Source organism: Chiloscyllium plagiosum, unplaced genomic scaffold (genome assembly GCF_037043375.1).
Source record: "Chiloscyllium plagiosum isolate Xiang-an unplaced genomic scaffold, Cpla_swu_hap1 HiC_scaffold_1, whole genome shotgun sequence".
NCBI classification, from domain to species: domain Eukaryota; kingdom Metazoa; phylum Chordata; class Chondrichthyes; order Orectolobiformes; family Hemiscylliidae; genus Chiloscyllium; species Chiloscyllium plagiosum.
This window is the reverse complement of record NW_028270139.1, coordinates 118,210,689-118,238,571: the sequence shown is the minus strand read 5'-3', so window position 1 is coordinate 118,238,571 and position 27,883 is coordinate 118,210,689. Positions and strand designations below refer to the sequence as shown.

The 27,883-nt window shown below is 40.8% G+C and overlaps 2 protein-coding genes across 8 annotated transcripts in view; one reads left to right on the top strand and one right to left on the bottom strand.

Moving 5' to 3' along the window:
• Nucleotides 1-23,470, bottom strand: part of dctn3 (dynactin 3 (p22)) — a 29,168-nt gene extending 5,698 nt beyond the window's left edge. Inside the window, exons 1-3 of the mRNA XM_043683946.2 lie at nt 23,351-23,470; nt 8,823-8,907; nt 831-917 (exon numbers count right to left, since the gene is read on the bottom strand). Coding sequence (XP_043539881.1) covers nt 831-917; nt 8,823-8,907; nt 23,351-23,434 — 256 coding nt within the window. The 5' untranslated portion in view covers nt 23,435-23,470. The remainder of the gene's footprint in view (nt 1-830; nt 918-8,822; nt 8,908-23,350) is intronic.
• Nucleotides 23,469-27,613, top strand: rpp25l (ribonuclease P/MRP 25 subunit-like). Of its 7 annotated transcripts, none has more exons than XM_043683576.2 (3): nt 23,580-23,637; nt 24,696-24,793; nt 26,924-27,613. In XM_043683576.2, exon 3 carries the CDS (start codon nt 26,967-26,969, stop codon nt 27,519-27,521), a length of 555 nt encoding a protein of 184 aa, XP_043539511.1. In that variant the 5' UTR covers nt 23,580-23,637; nt 24,696-24,793; nt 26,924-26,966; the 3' UTR covers nt 27,522-27,613. The 7 variants fall into 7 exon arrangements, with proteins under 7 accessions (XP_043539800.1, XP_043539427.1, XP_043539588.1 ...); XM_043683708.2 differs by lacking the exon at nt 23,580-23,637 and adding an exon at nt 23,653-23,671; XM_043683865.2 differs by lacking the exons at nt 23,580-23,637; nt 24,696-24,793 and adding an exon at nt 23,469-23,490.
• Nucleotides 27,614-27,883: the final 270 nt, after the last annotated feature.

The following is a 27,883-nucleotide window of genomic DNA, read 5'->3' as shown; positions in this document are numbered from 1 at the left end:
ACATGTCCATGGCACCCACCGCTTAAGTAAGTACACTATCAAATTATGGTTGACTGTAGATTGCTGAAACTATTTTATTGGTTAGTGGTGACATCCTAGTACAAGCGGAGTACGATATTTGCTGATTAGAAAATTACAAATACAGTCATTGTGGATATGAATGTCCCATAACAATTATTTGACTCTTATAAACTTTTGGAGGGCTCGACAGTTGCATACATGATGTAGACTTTACAACTACTGGTTATAGTTTCAGATCAAGGAGGACCAAATTGGAAGGACCTAAGAGGACTCAAGCTCGTAGCTTTTAAAAACATTGTGAAAGTTCATTGCATAATGCACTTGTACTGGACATGGCATAGTAATAGGTGAATAAGCAATGTTGTGAGAAAATAGAGTTGATGCCGAAGATCAGCCATAGTTATAGTGGATGAAGAAGCAGACTTAAAGGGTCGTATGGCCCACTCCTCCTCCTATTTATCTTCTCACTGATGTCCACTGGCATGCTTGTTAATGAGTCAGCAGTGTATTATAATTTCTGTAGAATCTCTTTTATTCACTCCTTCAATTTTTGTGAACTTGAAGGATCAAACAATAATTTTCTAGAAATTAAAGCAAACTCAAGTACACACATCTTTCACTTTGAAAGTAAAGTTAATCATGAATGAATAATCAGAGGTAATTTGTGAAGTACCTTTGAACATTAAAGTTTAACAGATAACATTCAATTTTCTTCCTGCACTCCTTTTTTTCCCCCCTCAAAATCTGTCTTAAATTTCAAAACATTTAAAAGATCATTGTTCTCCTTACCTCAATAAACAGACAGTTACCTGCTAGGATGAATTCTAGTTTCATGGCATCTGGTATAGCAATTCTATCAATATACTGAGGGTCCAAGTACTTTATCAGATCATCAACTGAAAGTATAGAAATTATACAATAACTAGTTACATTCTTATATTAAAAAGGGGAAAATTAGTAGTTTTTTTTGGATTCTACATGAATGGATTATATCAGCATCCAGAAACAAAAGTGTTTTGAATATTTTTTTTGAAAAGGATGAATTCCAGAATATCAACAGTATGCTTAAGGACTTTTAATAAAATTTGATCAAACATGCCAACTGATAATAGACAATGACAAACAAGGTTCTGCATATTCTTCTACAAGAGATAACAAGGTGATGTTGTAAAGTTAGTTGTTTGATTACATACCATGACCTAAAGCTAAAACGTTATTCGGCTTTGATGTACAAAGATTACTAGGTGATGACAAGAACAAAAGAATGTCCTTAATCTCTTCAACTTATTTCCAGAAATGTATGCTGACCTAAACTGTGCTACAGCAGCTTCTCCAAAAATCCTATCACACAAAACTATTGAAAGTAAAAGCCACCAAAGTAAGCATGTTAAATATAAAGGGAAGACATCCAAACAGAACAACTAGAAAAGCAGCCCATTATTTGAAATATTTTACTATAATGTACATAGCACAATAAAGACAGTTTATCAGAAATCATTAAGGCATATTATCGCTTTACATTGGACCATCAAATATTGTAATACTGAAACTGGACAAGTTATTTTTTTTAAAAGGGTATGGATTCTCCACACAAAATAGCACCTACTGAAATAATGGACCACCTTGATAAAAGTCTCTTGGACAAGATACTAACTATATTCTCACAGAGGAAATATAGATCTTCTTCTTTAGATCAAGGATGGACAGCTGAGACCTTCTGTTTGCATTCTCAGTGACATGTGATATTAAGAGTTGTTTCATGAGCATTGGGGAATGGTGTGTGGAGGAGCAGTCTCTAGCTGCTGAAGCCCAAGCGCAGAATTTCCAAATGTTTCCTGGATTTTATGTCCCGAGAGACGTCTACCCAGACAATGAGAGCTCAGTACAGTTGATGGACAGTCATCCGGAAGTGGAACTGCAAAGAAGTGCAGGAGTTTTTGGAGATGCGCCACTCCCAACCAGTCCTCAGCACTGGAATCAGCCAAAAATGATAACAATTAAAGTAGTGCAGTCCAGATCATGGCAGCAATGAGCAAGTGACTACATGAGATTCCAGAGTTTAGGGAATAGCAACTCACTTCTATAACTACCATTAGAGTCCTACATGTTGTGTTGCTTCTCTGGTTCCAGAACTGAAGGCATCACCAAAGGGGGTAATATTATCCAGAAAAGTAAGTGAGCCAGAGGTTTTGCAACACAGCCGTACTAATGATAGAAAAGCAAGATATTGTGGTCATAGGGCAGATTTTCAGGCTTTAAGGAGGAAGGTTAATAGTATTATAAAGGTACTGATCTCAGGATTAGTTCCAGCGCCGTATGCTATTATGGTTAAATAGGTAACACAAACATAGAACATTACAGTATAGTACAGGCCCTTCGGCACCTGATGCTGCGCCAACCTGTGGAACCAATCTGAAGCCTATCTGTCCTATACTATTCCATTTTCATCCATATGTTTATCCAATGACCATTTAAATGTCCTTACAGTTGGCGAGTCGAATACTGTTGCAGGCAGTGCGGTCCACACCCCTACTACTCTCTGAATAAAGATTAGATTAGATTAGATTAGATTAGATTACAGTGTGGAAACAGGCCCTTCGGCCCAACAAGTCCACACCGACCCGCCGAAGCGAAACCCACCTATACCCCAACATTTACCCATTTCCTAACACTACGGGCAATTTAGTATGGCCAATTCACCTGACCCTGCACATCTTTGGACTGTGGGAGGAAACCGGAGCACCCGGAGGAAACCCACGCAGACACGGGGAGAACGTGCAAACTCCACACAGTCAGTCGCCTGAGTCGGGAATTGAACCCGGGTCTCTGGCGCTGCGAGGCAGCAGTGCTAACCACTGTGCCATCGTGCCGCCCACAAAGAAACAATAAAGAAACTATCTCTGACATCTGTCCTATATCTATCATCCCTCAACTTAAAGCTATGTCCCCCGTGCATGCCATCATCATCCGAGGAAAAAGGATCTCAATGTCCACCCTACCTAACCCTCTGATTATCTTGTATGTCTCAATTAAGTCACCTCTCAGCCTTCTACTCTCTAATGAAAACAGCTCAAGTCCCTCAGCCCTTCCACATAAGACCTTCCCTCCATACCAGGCAACATCAGAGTAAATTTCCTCTGAACTCTTTCCAAAGCCAAACAGCCTGTACTGCGCTGTAATGTTCTATATCCTTTCTGTAATGTGGTGTTCGTAATACTTCAAGTGAGGCCTCACCAGAGTTTCATACAGCTGCAGTATGACCTTGTGACGCTGAAACTCAATCTCTCTACTAATAAAAGCTAACACACCGTATGCCTTCTTAACAATCCTATCAACCTGGGTGGCAACTTTCAGGGATCAATGCACATGGACACCAAGATCTTTCTGCTCATCTACACTACCAAGAACCTTACCATTAGCCCAGTACCCTGTATTCCTGTACTCCTTCCAAAGTGAATCATCTCACACTTTTCTGCATTAAACTCCATTTGCCACCTCTTAGGCCAGCTCTGCAGCTTACCCATGTCCCTCTGTAACCTGTAGCATCCTTCAGCAATATCCACAACTCCACAGATCTTAGTGTCATCTGCAAATTTACTAACCCATCCTTCTACGCCCTCATCTAGGTCATTTATAAAAATTACCAACAGCAGTGGCTCCAAAACAGATCCTTGCGGTACACTACTAGTGACTGAACTCCAGGATGAACATTTTCCATCAACCACCATCCTCCGTCTTCTTTCAACTAGCAAATCTCAAATTCAAACCACTAAATCACCCTCAATCCCATGCCTCTGTATTTTGCGCAATAGCCTACTGTGGGGAACCTTATCAAATGCCTTATTGAAATCCATACACACTACATCAACTGCTTTACTCACATCCACCTGTTTGGTCACCATCTCAAAGAACACAGTAAGGTTTGTGAGGCACGATCTACCCTTCACAAAACCATGTTGACTACCCCTAATCAACTTATTCCTCTCTAGATGATCATAAATCCTATCTCTCCTAACCTTTTCCAACACTTTACCCACAACTGAAGCAAGGCTCACTGGTCTATAATTAACAGACCAGTCTCTACTCCCCTTCTTGAACAAGGGGATAACATTTTCTATCCTCCAGTTTTCTGACACTATTCCTGTAGATAATGACGACATAAAGATCAAAGCCAAAGGCTTGGCAATTTCCTTCCTGGCTTCCCAGAGAATCCTAGAATAAATCCCTGTATTCCTGATGAAGGGCTTTTGCCCGAAACGTCGATTTTACAGCTCCTCGGATACTAATCCAGAATCTGGTTTCCAGCATCTACAGTCATTGTTTTTACCTAATCCTAGAATAAATCCCATCCAGCCTGGGGACTTGACTATTTTCACACATTCCAAAATTACCAACACCTCCTCCTTGTGAACCTCAATCTTGTTTAGTCTAGTAGCCTGCATCTCAGTATTCTCCTCGACAACACTGTCTTTTCCATTTGTGAATTCTGATGAAAAATATTCATTTAGTGCTTCCTCTCGCTCCTTGAACCCCATGTGCAACTACAATTATCCTTGATTGGCCCTAATCTTTCTCCAGTCATTTTTTCATTCCTGATATACCTATAGAAAGTTTTGGGGTGTTCCTTGATGTCATCTGCCAATGACTTCTCACGTTCCCTCCTAGCTTCTCTTCACACTCTCTTTAGGTCTTTCCTAGCTAACTTGTAACTCTCATGTGCCCTAACTGAGCCTTCACGTCTCATCCTAACATAAGCCTCCTTCTTCCTCTTGACAAGAGATTTGATTTCTTTAGTAAACCACAGCTTCCTAGCTTGACTACTTCCTATGAGGCTGGCTGAGTCTTAGTGATGACAAAGAAAATGACATATGCTTCGAGGTGTAGAGGAAAATAAGAATACTTATTGAGTACTTTTAATTAACGTTTACCAAGGAACAGGATACAAACAAAATATCAGCAGAAGCAGTGATAATAGAAGTAACTCATCATGTGAAAACGGACAGATGGGGTATGCTGGAAAGGCTGGCTATACTTACAGTGGAAAACATTACCTGTCTGGATGATGTGTACTTCAGAAATACAAAGGAAGTGGAGGTGAAGATAGCAGAAGGATTCCTCATAATCTTTCAGTTTTCACAGCACACGAGGGAAGGTTATGAAGAGTGGAGTATAGCAAATGTAACACCTTTATTCAAGAAAGGTCATAAGGGCATTTGGAGTAACTACGTGCTGGTTGGTTTACCACCAATTATACGTATGGCTAACAGGTGCTTGGAGAAATTTGAATTAATTATGGGAAGTCAGTATAGATTTGTAAAATATTTGTAAGTATTTGTAAAATCACACTTGACTAATCTATTTGCACTTTTGAATCAAAACCAGAGTAAATGGGATTCAAGGGAAATCCCTCAAGTTGGAGTCATACCTGGCACAAAGGAACATAAATATGGTTATTGGAGGTCAGCCAGCTCAGCTCAGCTCTGGGACACCTCTGCAAGAGTTCCACATGGCAATGTCTTAAGCACAGACATCTTGCTGCTTCATAAGGCCAAAACCTGAGAGGTTTGCTGATGGCTGCCCAACATTAAGCACCATTTGCAACTTCTCGGATACTGAAGCAGTTCCCTGACTAAATGCAGCAAGATCTGGATAATATCCAGGCTTGGGCTGACAAGTGGCAAGTAACATGCATGCCACACAAACACCAGACAATATATATTTCTATTTCTTCAGTATTGCTGGAGCAAAATCCTGGAACTCTCTCCCTAACAGCATTGAAGTCTACCCACAGGACGTGCAGTGCAGTGGTTCAAGGAAGCAGCTCACCACTACCTTCTTAAGGGCAACTAAGGAATGGCTATTAATGCTGGTTCAGGCAACCCATGAGTAAATAAATTAGTGGAGAAGATTATTGAAGATAATACAATGAATGCTTCTATATGGATTTTCAAGAAAACAACTAACCAAGTATAGACAACAGGCTTTTTATCAGAATTCAGTCTCAAGGAATTGGGGAACCATTGTCAACTTTGATAAAAAGGAAATAAAACAGCAAGTGGTGGTAAGTTGTTTTGCAGACTGGGGGATAGTAGAAGGAGGTGTTCTTCAAGGACCAGTGCATGGACCACTGCTGTTTTGATATATGTAAAAACATTGGATATGGAATGCAAAGTAAGTAGGCCAATTTGCCGATGATACCAAACTTGAAGATGTACCAAACAGTGATGATACCAATGCCTACTGAAAAGGAGTGACGTAGGAAGCATAAAGCAGAGAAGTACAGAGAGGTGCGATAGGTGTTATGGCACAATTGCATAGGAAATTGTGCTTAAGCTTTGTAATGTTTTGGCCAGGCTGCAGTTAGAGATCTGCACAGTTTTGTGCAACAATTTAGGAGATATGTGAAGGACCATGACATGGTTAAGAGAAGACTTTCCAATTCAGGGAGAGAGAATTTATGTTTTCTCTGTAAGGTCAAGTTGGAGAAATTAGGACAGTTTTTTTTGAGATATCAGATCACAAGGAAAAATCGAAGAGATGCACAAGATGATGATATGGATAAAGGCAGACAAAGAAATGCTACTGCTATGAGCATCTGCTTCTTTGACCAACTTCAAATGAATTCTGGAAAGCCCAATTTCTTTGAGATGCCTTGTGATGCGTAACAGCTTTACTCCATCCATTTATGTACCTATAAAATTAGAGTCAATTGCACAATGCATTAACTGAGCACTTCAAACCTCAATTCTTAGTTCCCGTATGAAATTGCCATGAGGAATCCGTCTAGATGTTCAATGTTCTTTAATGGATCAGGTACGTTCTTCAGCAATAAGAAAAACACATTTTGTTTTTCTCAATGTTTGTAATATTTCTTCTTCCTTGGCTTATCCAAATAAATGACTTATGTCCCTTGCCACCTTTGCAATTCACAAGTATATTTTTGTATTCAAAAAGGGATAGAGACAAAAAAGGTAATTGTGGGCAAGTTAGCTTAACAAGTGCTATTGTGAAACTGTTAAGAGTCTATTATAAGGAACATAAAGCAGAGCACTTAGAAATGTATAATATAATTACAATCAGCATGGCTTCATGAAATGAAAGTCATGCCTCACAAAAGTATCAGAAATCTTTGAGGATGTATTAAGCAAGATACATTACATAGAAACCAGTGGGTGCAATATATTTGAATTTCCAAAATAGGATATTGCATATAAAGCTACTGAAGAGCCCACAGGGTTGGGAATAGAATATGAGCATGGATACAGGATTGGCTAATTGCAAGAGTTAGGAAGGGGGTGCATATGCTAACTAGTGAGATACTGAAGCACTATTACACATAACATGACTTGAATGATACAAGCAAATGTACGATTGCATTTGTAGATGTTTGTAGATGACACAAAAATAGGTGGGAAGCAAGTGGTGAGGATGATACAAAGAGGGTACAGGGTTTTTGGGACAGGTGGAGTAAAAGGCACTGCCATTTTCGATCAACGATTATCATATTAAACAGCAGGGCACGCTCAATTCTTGTTCCTATCTTTCTACCCGAAGGATGTTGTGAAACTTGAACAGGTTCAGAAAAAACTTTACAAGGATGTCGCCAGTGTTGGAGGATTTGAGCTGTAGGGAGAGGTTGAATAGGCTGGGGCTGTTTTCCCTGGAGCGTCGGAGGCTGAGAGGTGACCTTATAGAAGTTTATAAAATCATGAGGGGCATGGATAGGGTAAATAAACAAAGTCTTTTCCCTGGGGTGGGGGAGTCCAGAACTAGAGGGCATAGGTTTAGGGTGAGAGGGGAAAGATATAAAAGAGACCTAAGGGGCAATCTTTTCACTCAGAGGGTGGTACGTATATGGAATGAGCTGCCAGAGGAAGTGGTGGAGGTTAGTACAATTGCAACATTTAAAAGGCATCTGGATGGGTATATGAATAGGATGGGTTTGGAGGGATATGGTCCAGGTGCTGGCAGGTGGTTCTAGATTGTGTTGGGATATCTGGTCGGCATGGACAAGTTGGACCAAAGGGTCTGTTTCTGTGCTGTACATCTCTATGACCAGATAGCTATATTCGCATTAGACAGCGACATCTAGTCACGGCTTATTTTAAGGATCACCACACCTCAGGCGAGATAAACAAGGAAGAAACTTTATAATGACTTCAGCAAGTACAGGAATTGAGTTCACAATGTTGGAATCACTCTGCATCGCAAACAGACATCCAGTAACAGAGCCAACCAAATCCTCTTTCCTCCTAGTACAGCTGAGAGCAATAATCACCTGACTAGAAACAGATTATCAGTACCACCTCCACTGCTGAAGCTGTCACCAACAACTTAAGTCTCATTTTTTCCCTCAACACTCTGTTCCCTATATATTCTAAAAATGGTCAAGATTGTCTTGCATCTAAAAGGGCCAACATTATTCTACTGTGTGGACTTCCAATTTCTCTTCCTAAAAACATGAAAGTTCTCACTTTTCTGTTTAACGTACACTACCAAAGCTCTGAAGCCTAAACTTGCAGTTACTTGATTACCACTTCTTGATTCATCCTTTCTCTATTTCTCCAATTTTTTCATCTATGGGTTTCAAACAGCTGTGCTATTTGTTTTCCATCTTAGCTCCTAAATTTAAGAAAATGACTTTTAAAAGGAAATGGGTCAAGAGATACTTTTATGAGCAATAGCGAAATGAAGGATGTAAATGTTCAAAATCTCTTTGCAGACAAGAAAAACATGAAGAATTAGCACAAGTGCAATCTACATAGCTCAAACTTGCTTTAAACAGAGTAGTCTGTACTTACTCTTCTTATACAAAGTTTTTATCCTCTCTCTTTTGCTGGAAATATTCCCCAGTGCAGCCTGAACTTTTACGATGCCATCTGTAAACTGGAAACAACAAAGTAAATTATGGGTCAATAATGCTTAAACAAACTAATTTTAAATTTGACCTTTCCTTGTATTTTCAGTAAAAAGCTGTAACTGATCTCCAAAAGAAACTCATGAGTTTTTGAGAAGATTTGTAGCTCAGGTTGAGGTTCTGGATGGAGGTTTGCTCGCTGAGCTCGAAGGTTCATTTTCAGACGTTTCATCACCATACTAGATAACATCTTCAGTGAGCCTCCAGATGAAGTGAAGCCTCTGTTTGGATACTCGTGGGTACCCAATGAACACAGTCTGCTGATTTGATAGCAACAAACCCAAACAAGCAGATAAAACGCATCCAGAAACCCTAGCCACTCTCCCCTACATCAACGACATCTTGGAAATGACTGCCAGACTACTCAGACCCCTTGGCATCATGGTATCCCACAAACCCACCAACACACTAAAAGTGGAGCTAATGAACTTGGAGCACCCTATACAGACAACAAGCAAAATTAATGTCATTTACTAAATACCATGTAAGAATTGTAACACACACTACATTGGACAAACAGGCAGGAAACTAGCCACCAGGATACCTGAACATCCTCAACTAGCCACAAAATGACATGATCCTCTCTCACTAGTATCCTTACATACCCGATAAGGAAGGACACCACTTCAACTGGGACATCCTAGGACAAGCCAAACAGAGATACGCATGAGAATTCCTAGAAGCATGGCATTCCAACTGGAACTCTATCAACAAACACATTGACTTGGACCCCATTTACCACCCCTGAGAAAAAGAACAAGAAATGACATCACAATCCAAAGAAACCTGAACATATAAATAGAAAGCAGGACTCATCAGCAGTGCTTCGTCTGGAGGCTCACTGAAGATGTTACCTAGTATGGTGATGAAACGTCTGAAAACAAACTTTCCAGCTCAGTGAGCAAACCTACATCCAAAGAAACTAGAAACCTGAAATAAAAACAAAAACGATGGAAATATGCAGCAGATTTGGCAAGAAATGTACAGGTAACGTCTCAGGTTTGTGATTTTCCATCTACATGGGGTAAAATTAGAAAAGCAATAACTTTAAACATATTATTTTGGGATGGTTTGGGGGTTGGGAGGGTGGAAAAACAGGACAAAAGGGTGGAGCTCCACCCTATCACAAACTATCCTTCTCTCACCTCCCCTTCTTAGAACTAGAATAGGGTACCCCATGATCTCATCATGTGCTTCTGCCATTTCTGACACATCCTATGACATGAAGCTTTCAAGAACATCTTCACTCTACTCTAACATAAAAGTGAAAGGATGAGAAAAGAAGTGCATTAATTAAAATAGGTTACTTCTACTTGTATTTTTCAAGATTTCTGAGCATGTGTTTAATAGTGTTACTCTTTTAATATTCTGTTAATGTATTCTTAGAGGAGGTAGCTGCCTGATGTTGGCTGGTGGGATTCCACCTTTTGAATTCTTTTCTCTAAATGAGATGTTGATAGCTGTCGCTCAACAATTTCTCTGAAAAGACATTTATAAGAATGGAAAGTCATTTTCTGTGCAGTTACTAAGGAGCACTGTCAGTGTGCACAAGACCTCAGCTGAGTAGAACAAAGACTGAGCAAGATACTGACTATTCTATTGGAAATTTGGTTCAAAGTGGAAAAGGAGGACAGAAGTGCTTTAACTAGGGTCTTTGTAAGAAGTACATTGTCCAGAGCGACAGGCAGATGAAGAGGATAAAAGACATGGATCAAGAGACTGACCTCCAGTGAAACCAGTTACTTGGTGAGGATTGTTGAATATTTTTATTCTTTAAAGAAAAAGTAAGGTCTTTAGTTTCTTTAGGTCTCTACTGTTTTACTTCAATATTTTCTTAAAAATAATTGCTCAAGTATTAGATTAATATTGGTGAGTTTTTTTTCCTTTAGTTTATAAAAGAACAAAATATCATTAGAGTGAAGTGTAAAGAGCAGGAAATCTCAACTAATAAATCGTCAGTTAAACCAAATACAACAGTGATGGCATGACAGGTGTTCTTGCTGAAACATGTGGAAACTGTTGGACATCAATATGATTCAGAGCAAACATCTGTACTCAGTCTTTACAGCTCAAGGAAGTTCAGATCCAAGTTGAGGAGCTGTAGTTTGAATTGTAGAGATTGTGCCACCTTAGGAAACAGGAAAGTTACCTGGACATTTTGCTCCAGATAATCTCTGAATTAGTACCAGTCATGGGCAAACTGACACAGGGTAAAGGAAGTCAAAGAGATAAATGAGTGGCTCAAAGATTGCTGTGGGTGAAATAGTTTTCAGTTTATGGTGTATAGGACCAGACCTGGGATAGAAGGAAGCTGACCTGGTTATATGTGCCTCATTTGAACCATACAGGGACCAATGTTCTGGCAAATCAAATAACTAGTGCTCTACAGAGGACATAAATTAATCAGAAGGGGAATGGATTTAATAAGCGGGAAAACATAGGCTTACAAGGCAAAGGGATATTGCAGCTATTTAGATAACAATATCCATCGTGGGTCAGAAAGGGACAGAGTCTACAAACATAACTAAACAACAATAAATAGTGTCAAAGGGGGAAAAGACAAAATTAGTAGTTCTTTACCTGAATGCACACAGTATTCAGAACAAAATAAATGACTTAACAGCACAAATACACATTAAAGGGTCTGATCTTACGACCATGTGATTTTAAGGAGATTAAAGCTAGGAACTGAACATCAGCAGTATGTGATTTTTCAAAGGACAGACAGGAAAGAAACAAGAGGATTGTTGATATGGATGGAATAAGTACAATTGCAAGAAATAATCTTAGATCCATTTGGATGGAGGTAGAACATAAAAAGGGAAAGAAGAGTAGAAATAGTCTACAGGACCCCAACAGTAGCTATATGGTGGAATATAGAATAAATCAGGAGATCATGGCAGCATGTAACAAATGCAGTATATTAATCATGGGTGACTTTAATCTTTATGTAACTTGGGATAATCAAATTGGCACAGGAAGCCATGAGAATGAATTCAGAGTATATTTGGGACAGCTTCCTAGAAAAGTATCCTGTGATTCCAACAGGCTATTTTAGACCTAGTGATGTGTAATAAATGATGCCAAAGTAAAAGGTTCCCTAGGACACCGTGACTATATTGTTACAGAGTTTAACATTCAGCTTGAGAGGGAGAAACTTGAGTCGGAAACAACTGTTCTAAACTTAATTAACGGTAATTACAAAGTAATGAAGGTGGAAATGGCGGGAGTGGACTGGGGAAAAGGCATTTAGCAGCAAAGATAGTTAAGGAACAACATTCAACATTTAAGAAAATAATTCATGGCTCACAGCAAAGGCACATTCTTGTGAAGTTGAAGGAGTTAAAGAAGGGAATAAGCTAACCATGGTTAACTGGAGAAGTTAAAAATAGCATCAAATTGAATGAAAAAGCATATAACGTTACGAAGATTAGTAGTAAGTCAGAGGATTGGGAAAGTTTTAAAAACCAACAAAAGATAAACTAAAAAAAATGAGAAGGGTGAAAGTAAACTCACAAGTCATATCAAGCTTATTTAAATATTTATAAGGAAAAAGAAGCTGAGGGGCTAATAATGGGGAACTATGAAATGACAAATACTATGCATCAGGTTTCACAGTAGAAAACATTAATAGCATTACAAAATTACCAAATAATCAAGGGGCAAAAGGAGAGAAAATAAATACAAGAAATGTCACTTAAAAGTGCTAGGGAAATCAGTGGAGCTAGAGAAGATAAAATCCCCTAGACCTGACAGGATGCATCCTAGTACATTAAAGGAAGCAGCTACAGAGCAAGTTGATATATTGCTAGCAATCTTCCAGAAATCATTAGAAAAGTCCTCCACAGTATTGGGAAACAGTCAATATAACAGCTTTATTAAAAAGGGAAGAAGCCGAAAAAATAACAAAAGGCCAGTTAGCTTAATAAGTGTTATTGGAAAAATGCTAGACTGTGTTCTAAAAGTTGTATTTTCAAAGCATTTAAAAATACATAATATGTTCAAAGTTTGTGAGAAGATTTGTAGCTCGGGTGCTCGTTGTTATGGTTCTGTTCGCCGAGCTGGGAATTTGTGTTGCAGACGTTTCGTCCCCTGTCTAGGTGACATCCTCAGTGCTTGGGAGCCTCCTGTGAAGCGCTTCTGTGTTGTTTCCTCTGGCATTTATACTGGTTTGTCTCTGCCGCTTCCGGTTGTCAGTTCCAGCTGTCCGCTGCAGTGGCCGGTATATTGGGTCCAGGTCGATGTGTTTGTTGATAGAATCTGTGGATGAGTGCCATGCCTCTAGGAATTCCCTGGCTGTTCTCGGTTTGGCTTGTCCTATAACAGTAGTGTTGTCCCAGTCGAACTCATATTGCTTGATATCTGCATGTGTGGCTACTAAGAATAGCTGGTCGTGTTGTTTCATGGCTACTTGGTGTTCATAATACATAATATGATCGAACAGAATTAGCATGGCTTCATGAAGGGGAAATCATATCGACAAATTTATCAAACTTTTTTCGAGGTGGAACAAAGAACAAAAAGCATAGGAACAGGATCCTTGGCTCTCCAAGCCTGCGTGACACATTTTGCCCTTCCATACTAAAACTGTCTTCACTCACAATATCTGCATCCCTCTATTCCCTTCCTATTCACATTCTTCCAGGTGCTTCTTGAATGCTACTATTGTGTCTGCTTCCATCACCTCCTCTGGCAATGTACTCCAGGCACTCTCCACCTTTTGTGGTGGAAATATTCCCTCACACATCTCTTTTAAACAGTGCACCCCGCACCTCCCCACACCTTGAACTTGTGCCCCCTAGTAATTGACACCTCCATCCTGAGAAAATCCACTCTCTCCATGCCATTTACAATCATATAAATCCTTGGCCCTCCAAGCCTGCGCCGACACATTTTGCCCTTCCATACTAAAACTGTCTTCACTCACAGTATCTGCAAGGATTGGAGGGCCATTCGTGGGTGGCACGGTGGCACAGTGGTTAGCACTGCTGCCTCACAGCACCTGAGACCCGGGTTCAATTCCCGCCTTAGGTGACTGACTGTGTGGAGTTTGCACGTTCTCCCTGTGTCTGCGTGGATTTCCTCCGGGTGCTCCGGTTTACTCCCACAGTCCAAAGATGTGCAGGTCAGGTGAATTGGCCATGCTAAATTGCCCGTAGTGTTAGGTAAGGGGTAAATGTAGGGGCATGGGTGGGTTGCGCTTCGGCGGGTCGGTGTGAACTTGTTGGGCCGAAGGGCCTGTTTCCACGCTGTAATGTAATCTAATCTAATCTAATATAAACTTCTATCAGGTTGCCCCTCAATCTCCTGGTTCCAGTGAAAACAAACCCAGTCTATCCAACTGAGTAGCAGTGGATGTAATATATTTGGATTTTCAGGAAGTGTTTGATAAAATACCACACATTAGATTACTTAATAAGAAAAGAGCCTATGGCATTGAAGATAGCATATTAGTGTGGATGGAGGATTGGCTAACTAATAGAAGAGAGGGAGAGTTGGGATAAGAGGTCATTTTCAGGATGGCAACCTGTAACTAGTTGAATGCTACAGGTATCAGTGCTGGGATCACAATTATTTACAATATATATTAATGGCCTTGATGAGGAAAGTGAACATACTATAGGCAAGTTTGGAGATGACAGAAAAATAAATGGGAATGCAAGTGGTGAGGATGTCACAAAGTCTGTAGAGGGTTGTGACCCAGTTGAATAAGTGAGGAAAAACTTGGCAGACGGAACTTAATGTGGGAAAACGACAGGTTATGCATCTTAGCAGAACGATAAAGAAGTTCAATGTTATTTAAATAGAGAAAGACTGCAGAATACTACACAACGATATGGGTGAGTTCATCTATGAATCACAAAAAGCTAGCATCAGGATCCAGCAGGTAATAGGGAAGACAAATGGAATGTTGGTCTTTATTCAAAGTGAATAGAGTTCAAAGTTCGGAAAGTTACGCTCAAACAATATGAGGCACTAGTCAGACCATAGCTGGAACAGTGTGAACAGTTCTGAGGCCCTTATCGAAAGACAAATATCCGGACATTGGAGCTGGTCCACAGTAGCTCACTAGGTTGACAGCAGGTATGGAGGGGCTGTCTTATGAGCAGAGGTTGAGCAGGTTAGATTTGTACTCATTGGTATTTCGAAGAATCAAAGGTGATTTTATTGAAAGACAGAAGATTCTTAGAAGACATGACAGGAGAGACGCATTCTCTTGAAGGAGTCCAAGACCAGAGAGCATATCGCAGAATAAGGAGCTTTACATTTGAGACAGAGATGAGGAGAAACGTCTTCTCTCAGAGGATAAAGAAGCTGTGGTATTCTTTACAAGAAGGCTGTCGAGGCTAGGTCATTAAGTACATTCAAGGCGGAGATAGATTTTTAATCAGTAAGAGAATCAAGAGTTATGGGAAAAAGGCTGTACAGTGCAGTTGAGAATTATCAGATCAGCCACGGACCCACTGAATGGTGGAGCAGACTTGTTGGGCTACATGTCAAACTTACTGTTCATACACCTTTAGGTCCAATGAGTAGGATGTTGAAAATAAGTGAAATTCCAAACACGCATTGCCTTTGAAGCTTACGGTTTGATCTATGCAACAAAGTGGGCTTTCTCGAAAAATTCCAGTTTAGCTGACAATCTTTTAACAGAACTGATTAATGGTAATTATAGTTTTAATATTGCCAAGATTTTATCTCATCTCCTTTGTTTTCAGTTCATCAATTGTGAAATTCAAATTATCACATACTGAAGACCACCAATTAACCATGAGAAGGTAACCCACAAATGGGTCATTTTTCTTAAGTGCATTTATTTTTATCATCTAGAATGGATTATTTGAGGAGGAATATTGTGAACTATGATCCCCAAGAGCTGAAAATACCAAATAAAAATCTCTTGTAAACCTGATTTGGAGATGTGGGTGTTGGACTGGGGTGTACAAAGTTAAAAATCACACAACACCAGGTTACAGCCCAACAGGTTTAATTGGAAGCACTAGCTTTGGGAGCACCTCTCCTTCGTCAGGTGGTTTCGGACCGCCGCTCCTTCATCCACCTGATGAAGGAGTGGTGTTCTGAAAGCTAGTGCTTCGAATTAAACCTATTGGACTATAACCTGATGTTGTGTGATTTTTAACCTTGTAAACCTGAAATACTTAATGTTGGCCACTAGAGCCTGCAAGTGATCCGAAACAAAAGAAGCAAAATCTTTCCAGAATTATCAAATGTAAGACAAGTCAGTAAACAAGCAGGTAACTGGAAAATGGCTTTCAAAAATCAGTCCATATAAATATTCCTAAGCAATTTTTATGCATTGATTGACTTTTTAAAACAAATAAGCTATTCATTGAAGTTCATTTTTAAAACTGACAATATTTAAATTTATTGAAAATTGTGAATGAACCAAGAGTTCTGTCCTCTCTAACTGCAAGTGGGAGTTCCGAAAGTTGTGTTTTTCACAAGTTGTGGAAGCATACTTCGAATTACCAATGATGTAATTCCTCAAACTCACCTGATTCCATGGTCAAAAGTAAGATGATGGTGGCATAGAAATAATGTCACTGGACTAATAATTCACAACCCAGCCTAATGTAATGAATATGAATTCTACTGTGGCAGATGGATTTTGAGTATAATTTTTAAAAACTGAAATTAAAAGTCAAATGATGTCCATAAAATTATTTGTCATTAAAAACCCATCTCATTGTCCTTTAGGGGTGGAAAATGCCATCCTTGCCTGGCATCCATGATTCCAGACTCACAGCAATGTACGTGACCTGTAACTGCTGTCCAGGCAATTAGAAAAAGGCAATAAATGCAAGCAATGACCACATCCCAGCAACGTATAATAAAAAAATGTCACAACGTCTGATTAATTTACTGAGCCACACAGCTACTGGCATAATGTACAGCAAATTCAAACATCAATGTGGTGACTCAAAGAATGGTGTAAGAAAAAAGGCCTTTGATTCTTAACAGAAATACAGAGGGAGCTGTTCAAATGGGTTTCATGTGAATTAGGATGAGATCTCTGGCCTGACAAAATAAGCAGGGACATGGAGAACATTTAAACTCAAAGGGAGGAAGGGAAGGGAAATTAAACTGCTCATTGGTTTATTTTCCTTGTTTCATGCATTCAGACAGTCACTCAGATAGAGGTAAATAACTGAAATTGCAGGGATACAGCTACAAGGTAACCAAGACATTTAATATATTGAAAAAAACAATAGAAAGACAGTAGTGAGAAAGGATCTTGGCTCAGAAGATAAGAAAGCCAAAACAGTATGCGCTAAGATCAGAAATAACAAGGGAAACATTGGTGGGAGAGTTTATAGGATCCTAATAATAGCAATACTATGTCACAGTAGGCGACAACTGGTATCAGACTGCAAGGATCAATTTAGGGCACAGGTATTCATAATGTACTTGTAGATAAAGCAACTAAGAGTAACAAATCCATACTTGTAGAAGATACAAAGATGGTTGGGAATCTAAGCTATAAAGTGAGGAAGACATAAAGAGGCTCCAAGGAAATATGGACAGACTAAGCGAGTGGGCAACAATGTGGCAAATGGAATGATATGCTGGGTAGTGCAAGGTGAGTATTCATTTTGGTATTAAAAACAAGAAAAGCAGAATATTTAAAAAGGTGTGAAACTTATAAATGCTGATGTTCAGAAAGAGTTGGCATTCATACATATTCAGGCACAGTAAGCAATTAAGGCAAATAGCATGTTTGCCTGTATTACAATATGATCAGAATACAGGAATAGGATCTGTTCATTGACACCAGTACACAAATGATTCCATACTATACATGTGGCACTGTGATTATTGCAGATTGCAAAGAAAACTTTACTTCGTAGTCTGTAACCCGTTATACTATTTCATTAAAATTGTCTCATTAATTGGTATTTTTATTCTTATATGTATAACAGATATCATTGCTAATGGTGGCAGAAAACACTGCCACAGAAATAAGGAAGGCTTGCTTAAACACTGGGACCAGACCTGTAAGGCTGACTGTAGCTTCAATCTCTATATTTAGGGACAGAATTGAGTTGGAGGCTGTACAGTGGTTTCAATAGATTGACTCGTGTGATAAAAGGCTAAGTACACTGGATCTATATTATTTGGAAAACAGACAAATGAGGGATGTTTCCACATAATACACAAGATTTTGAAGGGGCTTAGACTATAATGAGAAACTAGGGAACTACAGACCTATGAGTCCAACTTTGGTTGTGGATAAGTTGCTGGAAGTGATTATAAAAGATAGGATTATGGACATTTAGAGAGGCAAAAGTTGATTAAGAATAATCAGCATGATTTTGTGTGAGGAAAACCACGTCTCAAAACTTGATTGAGTGTTTTTGAGAAAGTTACCAAAAAGACTGATGATGGCAGAGCAGCAGACGTTGTTTATTTGGACTTTAGTAAAACCTTTGACAAGGTTTCACATGGTAGACTAATTAGTAAAGTTAGGACACATGGGATTCAGGATGAGCTAGCCAGTTGGATACATAATTAGCTGAGCAGCAAAAGACAGTAAGATGGAGGGTTGCTTTTCAGACTGGAGGCCTATGACCAAGAGTGTTCCATGTGGATCTTTTCTGGGTCCTCTTTTGCTTGTCATTTATATAGATGATTTGGATGAGAATATAGAAGGCATTGTTAGTAAGTTTGCGGATGACACCAACACTGCTGGCATTGTAGACAATGAAAAAGGTTTTCTACGATTACAAAGGGATCTTGATCAAATGGGTCAATGGGCTGAAAAATGGCAGACGGAGTTCAATCTGGAAAAATGTGAGGTATTGCATTTTGGTACAACAAACAAGGGTAGGGCTTACACAACTAATGGTAGGGCCTTGGGGAAGTGTTATAGGACAGAGGGACTTAGGGATGCGGATACATAATTCTTTGAAGTTTACATCACATATAAACAGGTGGTTTAAAAGGCATTTGGAACGCTTGCCTTCACTGCTCAGTCCTTTGAGTAAAGGAGTTAGAAAGTCATGTTGATGTTGTACAGGACATTGGTGAGGCTTTGTCTGGAATGCTGTGTCTAGATCTGGTCGCCCAGTTACAGCAAGGATATTATCAAGCTGGAGAGGGTTCAGAAGACGTTGACCAGTATGTTACCAGGTATGGAAGGTTTGAGTTATAAAGAAAGGTTTGATAGGCTGGGATTTTCTTCACTGGAGTGCAGGAGGTTGAGAGGCGATACAATAGAAGTTTATGAAATAGTGTGGGGTATAGACAGGTAGAGTTAATGGTAGTTGTGTCATCCCTAGGATGGGGGATTTACTTTTAAGAGGAGAGAAATTTAAAAAAGACAAGAGGCAAATCTTTTATACAGAGGGTGGTGCACGTGTGGAATGAACTTGCTGAGAAAGTGGTGGATATAATTATAAAGTTTAAAAGACGTTTGGAGAGATACATGAATAGGAAAAATTTGGAGGGATTTGGGGCAGGTGCAGGCAGGTGGACGAGTTTAGTTTGGGATTATATTTGGCATGGATTGGTTGGTCTGAAGGGTCTGTTTCTGTGCTATATGACTACTACCTGAAAGGGTGGATAGAGAACCCAATTCAAACCCCATCACCATGCTCCACATTCCTGTCCCCGATTCTATCCCCTCCCTTCACTCCTTCATCTCTCTCCCCTTTCTCCATTGTGCTATCCCTGCACAAATGTGAGGTACTGGATTTTGGAAGGGCAAATCAGGACAGGACTGATACAGTTAATGGTAAGGTCCTGAGAGTGTTGCTGAACAAAGAGATCTTGAAGTGCAGGTTCAGAGTTCCTTGAAAGCGGAGTTGTATTTTGGATAGTGAAGAAGCATTTGGTATGTTTTCTTTTATTGGTCAGAGCTACAGCTATACAGGACATTGGGTAGCCACTTTTGGAATAGTGTGTGCAATTCTGGTCTCGTCAGAAGGATGTTGTGAAAATTGAAACAGTTCAGAAAAGACTTACAAGAATGTTGCCAGGGTTGGAGAATTTGAGCCAAAGGGAGAGGCTGAATAGGCTGGGGCTGTTCTCCCTGGAGCATCAGAGGCTGAAGGGTAACCTTATAGAGGTTTACAAGATCATGAGGGGTGTGGATACAGTAAATAGACATGATCTTTTCCCTGCAGTCAGGCAGTCCAGAACTATAGGGCATAGGCTTAGGGTGAGAGGGAAAAGATTTAAAAGGGAACTAAAGGGCAACGTTTTCACAGAAGGTGGTGCGTGTATGGAACGAGCTGCCAGAGGAAGTGGGGGAGGCTGGTACAATTGCAACGAAGTATATGAATTGAAGTATACGAAATAAGGTAGGTGAACTTGCAGCGTGGGTTGGTACCAGGGACTTCGATGTTGTGGCTATTACGGAGACATGGGTAGAACAGGGACAGGATTGGCTGTTGCAGGTTCCAGGGTTTAAATGTTTTAGTAGGGTCAGAGGTGGGGGTAAAAGAGGGGGAGGTGTGGCATTGCTTGTCAAAGATAGTATTACAGCTGTGGAAAGGATGATGGATGAAGACTCGCCATCTGAGGTAGTTTGGGCTGAGGTTAGGAATAGGAAAGGTGAGCTCACCCTGTTAGGAGTTTTTTGCAGGCCTCCTAATAGTCCTAGAAACGTAGAAGAAAGGATTGCGAGGATGATTCAAGAGAAGAGTGAAAGTAATAGGGTGGTTGTTATGAGGGACTTTAACTTTCCTGATATTGATTGGGAAAGCTATAGCTCAAGTTCATTAGATGGGTCAGTGTTTGTCCAATATGTGCAGGAGGGTTACCTGACACAATATGTAGATAGGCCAACAAGAGGTGAGGCCATACTGGATTTGGTTCTGGGTAATGAACCAGGCCAGGTGTTAAAATTAGAGGTAGGTGAGCACTTTGGGGACAGTGACCACAATTCGGTGACTTTTACTCTAGTGATGGAGAGGGATAAGTGTGCACTACAGGGCAAGAGTTATAGCTGGGGGCAGGGAAATTATGATGCGGTGAGGCATGACTTAGGATGTGTGGCTTGGAAAAGTAAGCTTCAAGGCAAGGGCGTAATTGATATGTGGAACTTGTTCAAGGAGCAACTATTGAGTGTCCTTGATAAGTATGTACCCCTCAGGCAGGGAGGAAAGGGTCGTGTGAGGGAGCCGTGGTTTAATAAGGAATTGGAATCCCTTGTTAAATGGAAGAGGGCGGCCTATATAAAGATGAGGCGTGAAGGTTCAATTGGGGCGATTGAGAGTTATAAGGTAGCCAGGAAGGACCTGAAGAGGGAGCTAAGAGCAGCAAGGAGGGGACATGAAAGGTCCTTAGTTGGTAGGATTAGGGAAAACTCTAAGGCTTTCTATAGGTATGTCAGGAATAAAAGAATGACTAGGGTAGGAATAGGTCCAGTCAAGGATAGTGGTGGGAAGTTGCGTGTGGAGGCTGAAGAGATTGGGGAGACACTGAATGAATACTTTTCGTCAGTATTCACTCAGGAACAGGACATTGTTGTCAATGTGAGTACTGAGTCACAATTAAGTAGAATGGATGGCTTTGAGGTATGTAGAGAAGAGGTGTTGGAAATTCTGGAAAGGGTGAAAATAGATAAGTCCCCTGGGCCTGATGGCATTTATCCTAGGATTATCTGGGAAGCAAGGGAGGAGATTGCAGAGCCATTGGCCTCGATTTTTATGTCCTCGTTGTCTACAGGAGTAGTGCCAGAAGATTGGAGGCTAGCAAATGTGGTTCCCTTGTTCAAGAAGGGGAGTAGGGATAACCCTAGTAACTATAGGCCGGTGAGTCTCACTTCTGTTGTGGGCAAAATCTTAGAGAGAATTGTAAGGGATAGGATTTATGAACATCTGGATAGGAATAATGTGATCAAGGATAGTCAGCATGGTTTTGTGAAGGGCAGGTCGTGCCTCACAAACCTTATTGAATTCTTTGAGAAGGTGACTAAGGAGGTGGACGAGGGGAAAGCGGTAGATGTGGTGTATATGGATTTTAGTAAGGCATTTGATAAGGTTCCCCATGGTAGACTACTGCAAAAAATACGGAGGTATGGCATTGAGGGTGAGTTGGAGGTTTGGATTAGGAGTTGGCTGGCTGGAAGAAGACAGAGGGTAGTAGTTGATGGTAAAGGTTCATCTTGGAGTGCCGTCACTAGCGGTGTTCCGCAAGGATCTGTTTTGGGACCATTGCTGTTTGTCATTTTTATAAATGACCTGGAGGAGGGGTTAGAAGGTTGGGTGAGCAAGTTTGCGGATGATACGAAAGTCGGAGGAGTTGTAGACAGTGAGGAAGGATGTGGCAGGTTATAGCGGGATATAGATAAGCTGCAGAACTGGGCAGAAAGGTGGCAAATGGAGTTCAATGTAGCTAAGTGTGAGGTGATTCACTTTGGTAAGAGTAATAAAAAGATGGGGTACTGGGCTAATGGTCAGATACTTGGTAGTGTGGATGAGCAGAGGGATCTTAGTGTCCATGTACACAGATCTTTGAAAGTTGCCACCCAGGTAAATAGTGCGGTGAAGAAGGCATATGGCGTACTGGCTTTTATTGGTAGAGGAATTGAGTTCCGGAGTACTGAGGTCATGTTGCAGTTGTATAAGACTCTGGTGCGGCCACATCTGGAGTATTGTGTGCAGTTTTGGTCGCCATAATCTAGGAAGGATGTGGAGGCACTGGACCGGGTGCAGAGGAGGTTTACCAGGATGTTGCCTGGTATGGTAGAAAGATCGTATGAGGAAAGGCTGAGGCACTTGGGGTTGTTTTCATTGGAGAAAAGAAGGTTTAGGGGTGACTTGATAGAGGTGTACAAGATGATTAGGGGTTTAGATAGGGTCGACAGTGAGAATCTTTTTTCACATATGGAGTCAGCTATTACAAGGGGGCATAGCTTTAAATTAAGGTGGGGGTAGGTATAGGACAGATGTTAGGGGTAGGTTCTTTACTCAGCGAGTCGTGAGTTCATGGAATGCCCTGCCAGTAGCAGTGGTGGACTCTCCCTCTTTATGGGCATTTAAGCGGGCATTGGATAGGCATATGGAGGATAGTGGGCTAGTGTAGGTTAGGTGGGCTTGGATCGGCGCAACATCGAGGGCCGAAGGGCTTGTACTGCGCTGTATTCTTCTATGTTCTATTTAAAAAAGCATCTGGATGGGTATATGAACAGGGAGGGCTATGGGCCAAATGCTAGCATTGGTTAGACCAGACAATCTGTTTCCGTGCTTTACATCTCTGACTCTATTCTCTCTCAACTCAGTCCCAATTCATTCCACTCCCTCATCCCTCTACCATTCTCCTGCCCCCTCATTCTCTCACACACTACCCCTCCCCAGCCTCCTACTTCTCGCCTCGCTCTCACCAACAGCCTTCTCTGCACCACACCAGCTCCCAGGCGCTCTCCTTCCCCCCTCCCCCCGGTACCTGTCCGGCCTGTCTCCCTCTCTCTCCGTACAGCTGAGTCTCGAGCTTCTCCAGACGGTTCTGCAACCTCTTCAGCTCCGCCATTGTCAGCGCCACTTCCGCCCACCGGCAGGAAATTACGTCAGAGGGCCGAGGACAAGGTGTGGGGCCTGGTGGTGGTGGTGGGACCCCGGAGCGGCGGGCGGACTCGGGGCCGGGATCCCGGGGAGGGTTCGTGAGAACTCGGGGCCCGGGAGCTGCGGGGAGGGGCACCGTCAGGAGCTGGAAGAGCAGCTGCTGAACATTCGGTGCGTTGGCAACGAAACTGGAAAAGCTCGGCAGGTCTAGTAAAGAAAAACAGTTAACGTTTGTTGAGAAGCGGGATGGGTTAGAATATCAGAGCATTGGAGCTGAGAAAGTGAACTCAGTGGTTAGCACTGCACCCTCACAGCACCAGGAACCCAGCCTTGGGTGACTGTGTGGAGGTTTGCACATTCTCCTCGTGTCTGCGTGGGTTTCCTCCCACAGTCCAAAGATGTGCAGGTCGGGTGAATTGGCCACGCTAAATTGCCCGAAGTGTTAGGTGCATTACTTAGAGGGAAAAGGGGTTTGGGTGGGTTACTCTTCGGAGGGTCGGTGTGTACACTGTAGGGAATCTAATCTAATCTACAAATAATGTCAGACGGGAAAGTTGCAAAGTGTAAATGATTAAAGGGGAGAAAGGTGGTGAGGAGCAGCTGTATCAATTCCAGATCATAACAATTGCTGGACACTGCCCTCCCATTTAGTATAGACATGACTGTTAAACACTCGTGTGTTTTACCCACCCCAAGCCCATAACCTCGTATGGCACCAGTTTTCTGAAACGTATCCATCCCCACCTTAAACATACTCAAAGGCTGAGCCTTCACAATCCACTATGATAGAAAATTCTGAAAGTTCACAATTTTCAAAGGTAAAGATTTCTTTTCATCTCAGGCCCATTTGGCAGACCCCTCATTTGAAATCTGCCCCCTATAGACAGAGGAAATATCTCACCTCCATCTGTATTGTCTTGCTTTAAAATACAGTTTTTTTTTTATCAATGAGATCACTATTCATCCTTCAATACTATAGAAAAGGCAGGTCCACTTTGCTCAGTCTCTCTTCGCAGGATAGGTATGCCATACTGGAAAAATTCTGATGAACTTTCACTGCACTCTATCTCAGAAAAGATGTTTTTGCTGAATACAAAGAGACCAAAATTGCACACACTACTGCATGTGTGATCCAAGCCCTTATAAATTGTCACAAATGTGTATTTGATCTGTACAACTTCTTTCTTCTTACACCATCCTTGATCCTCTCATCTCTCTTCCATCCACAGTATCACACCTGCACGTTTTTCCTCATCACCACCTTTGCTTGTCTCTCAACTTGCTTGAAAAATTTTACATCTCCAATTTTGGATAGTTTTGATGAAAGGTAATTAAAAGCATTGTCTCTGGAGAGAGAAGCAGGGTTACTGCCTGGCCTGCTGATGTTTTAAATTCTTATTTTAGATCTCCAGTAGCCATGTACTTTCCTTTATTTAAGTGCCATCCATGACTTAACCTCAGAGTTGGAATGATGGTGTGTTGCAGTCACCACTGGACTGAATTCGACAAAATGTGAAGGCTGATACTCTTGTGTAGTACTGAGGAGTCAGTGATATTGTATTACACATAAGATGTTAAATCAAGGCTCTGGCTGCTCTCATCGAAATAAAAGACCAGATGCTACTGTGGCAGCGAAGAGTAGTTATTCCGAGCTAGAATGAAAATAATTGGATAATTTCCTTGTTCACCTTACTTGGAGAATGAAGTTCCAAGTGCATGGGATTTATTAATTTACTCATGTAATTGGATACAATTATTCTTCACTCAGTGTTTTGCTGCTGAAATCACCCAGCTTTCATATCGTGCATTTTTTGGTGATGCTTTCCCTTTTCTGTGTTTTACAGAAAATTTTCCATGTAGACACCTGTACATTATTTATTATTGTATACTGTCAAGTTGCATTTCCAGCTCATCACTTGATGGTATATTGGAAATTATTTATCTGCATATGCATTTTGAGAAAATCTGTGCGTTTCTGGGGTTTATAGACATCAGAGATTGGAAATGGTGCAGAAGGACCCATTTGACACCCTGTCTGTATAGCGGTAGATTGACAAGCTAAGACGAGAGGGATTCATGCTCAGTTTGTATAAAGTAGAATCCAGAATTCAGTGATTCTCAGGATATAAGAAAATGGACTGGCTGTAATAAAAGTTAGAAAATAGAAATGTTTCAATTGAAATTCAAATACTTAAAATGAAGGTTGGGTAAGAAGGAATTGGTGTGTACAATTAAAATTATGCACAAAGCACTAGCTGCTAAAGTAGCACCACAAGTGCAGGCAGGACCTGAACACCTTAATGGTAAGGTCGGGGGGGGGGGTGTTACTACACAAAGAGACCTTGGAGTGCAGGTTCATAGTTCCTTGAAAGTGGTGTCGCGGGTAGATAGGTTAGTGAAGAATGTATTTGATATAATTTCCTTTATTGGTCAGAGCATTGAGTATAGGAGTTGGGAGGTCATGTTGCAGTTCTACAGTTCATTGGTTAGGCCACTTTGGAATATTGAGTGCAATTCTGGCCTCCCTCCAATAGAAAGGATGTTGTGGAACTTGAAGTAAATTACAAGGATGTTGCCAGGGTTGGAGGTTTGAGCTATAGGGAGAGGCTGAATACGCTGGGGCTGTTTTCCCAGGAGTGTTGGAGACTGAGGGGTGACCTTATAGATGTTTATAAAATCATGAGGGGCATGGATGGGGTAAATAGCTACAGTTTTTTCCCTGGGTGGGGGAGTCCAGAACTAAAGGACATTGGTTTGGGATGAGAGGGGAAAGATTTCAAAGGGGCCTAAGGGGTAATGTTTTCACACAGAGGGTGATGTGTGTATGGAATAAGCTGCCAGAAGAAGTGGTGGAGGCTGGTACAATTCCAACATTTAAAAAGCATCTGGATGGGTATATGAATAGGAAGGGTTTTGAGAGATATGGGCCAAATGCTGGCAAATGGGACTAGATTGGGATATCTGGCCAGCATGGACGAGTTGGACCAAAGGGTCTGTGTCTGTGCTGTGCATCTCTATGACTCTTAAGTGGAATTTTACTCTGAAATGTTTTCTAACATCAAGAATATATGCACCACTCGATTGTAACTGAACAATAGCTTGTGAAGAATCAGTTCAATCTGCTGTCTATGTTGTGCTGGTTTACCTCAGTTGCTGCAGTAGCATGTCTTCAATCTTCTAAATAGCAGAAGCCACACTTGGTGGTATTCTCCAAAATTCAGCACTCGTGCATATTTGAATGTCAGACAATGTCAGTCACCTCCATTGTCAAGTTATTGTCATGTTTAATGGTCGCCAAAAAGAACTACTCGGATTGTCAGTTTCTACCATTAGACTGAGTCAGCACTTTCAGTAAGACACAGTATAATGCATTTTAAAGTTTGTAATAAATTAGAATGAAAGTCAAAGTAGACACTCTAGATTCTTAGTTTTAATATTTATACATTTATGTTTACAGGTTCTGATTTCTATCACCATAGAATTGTAAGGCATTTCTTGAAATGGAAAACTACCAAAAAACGAAGATCACAGAACTCCCTTGTCCACTACCAATTGCCAATCTTCGAAAAGATATTATTGAAATGAAGGTGAAGGAAGGTAGCAAAATCCGAAATCTCATGGGATACGCTATTGGAAAGATGGAATCAGCCAATATCAGAGAGATCCTTTTCACCGGCACTGGGAAGGCTGTCAGCAAAGCAATCACCTGTGTGGAGATCATGAAGAGAAGATTAAAAGGCCTCCATCAAATTACCAAATTGTTTTATAAACAGGTTGAGGAACTCTGGGAGCCTGTTGTTTCAGAGGCAGGGTTAGATAGCTTAACTGTGAAAAGAAACCTTCCTGCTATTTGCATTCTGTTGTCTAAAGACATTCTGCATACAAATGAGCCTGGCTACCAAGCTCCTGGGTCCTTTGATGCTTTGTGGATACATTCTTTAAAAGAGGAGGGTCAGGCTCAAAGGAAAAAAAGACAGGGGGGAGATGGGCTGGGGAAAGGGGGTAAACATCATGGATCTGGAAGAGGAGAAAGGCCTAAAAAGTCCAAAAGTTGAGGTGCTGGGAATACAAAAAAAAATTAGAAGGATGCTGTTGATAACACATGATGTTCTATTTGTTTATCAAATTAAAAAAATTTTGGAAATAACTTTTGCTTTTTATGTGTTCCAGTTTTATTCCTTTTTTTTCTGAAAATGTTAGATTCTTCTTTCTGACACCTTTGCTCAAATGGTCATTCTTCTTGTGTTAAATGTAGACTTATAACAATTTTCTTCAAATTAGTTAATCACATTAATGTTACCCATCGCTAATTGTTTATGACAATCTGATACTGAGGCACCTTCTGGAACCTTTGCTAACCTTGTGATGCAGGTACAACTACAGTTCTGTTATGATAGAAATTCTCCAATTTAGCAGA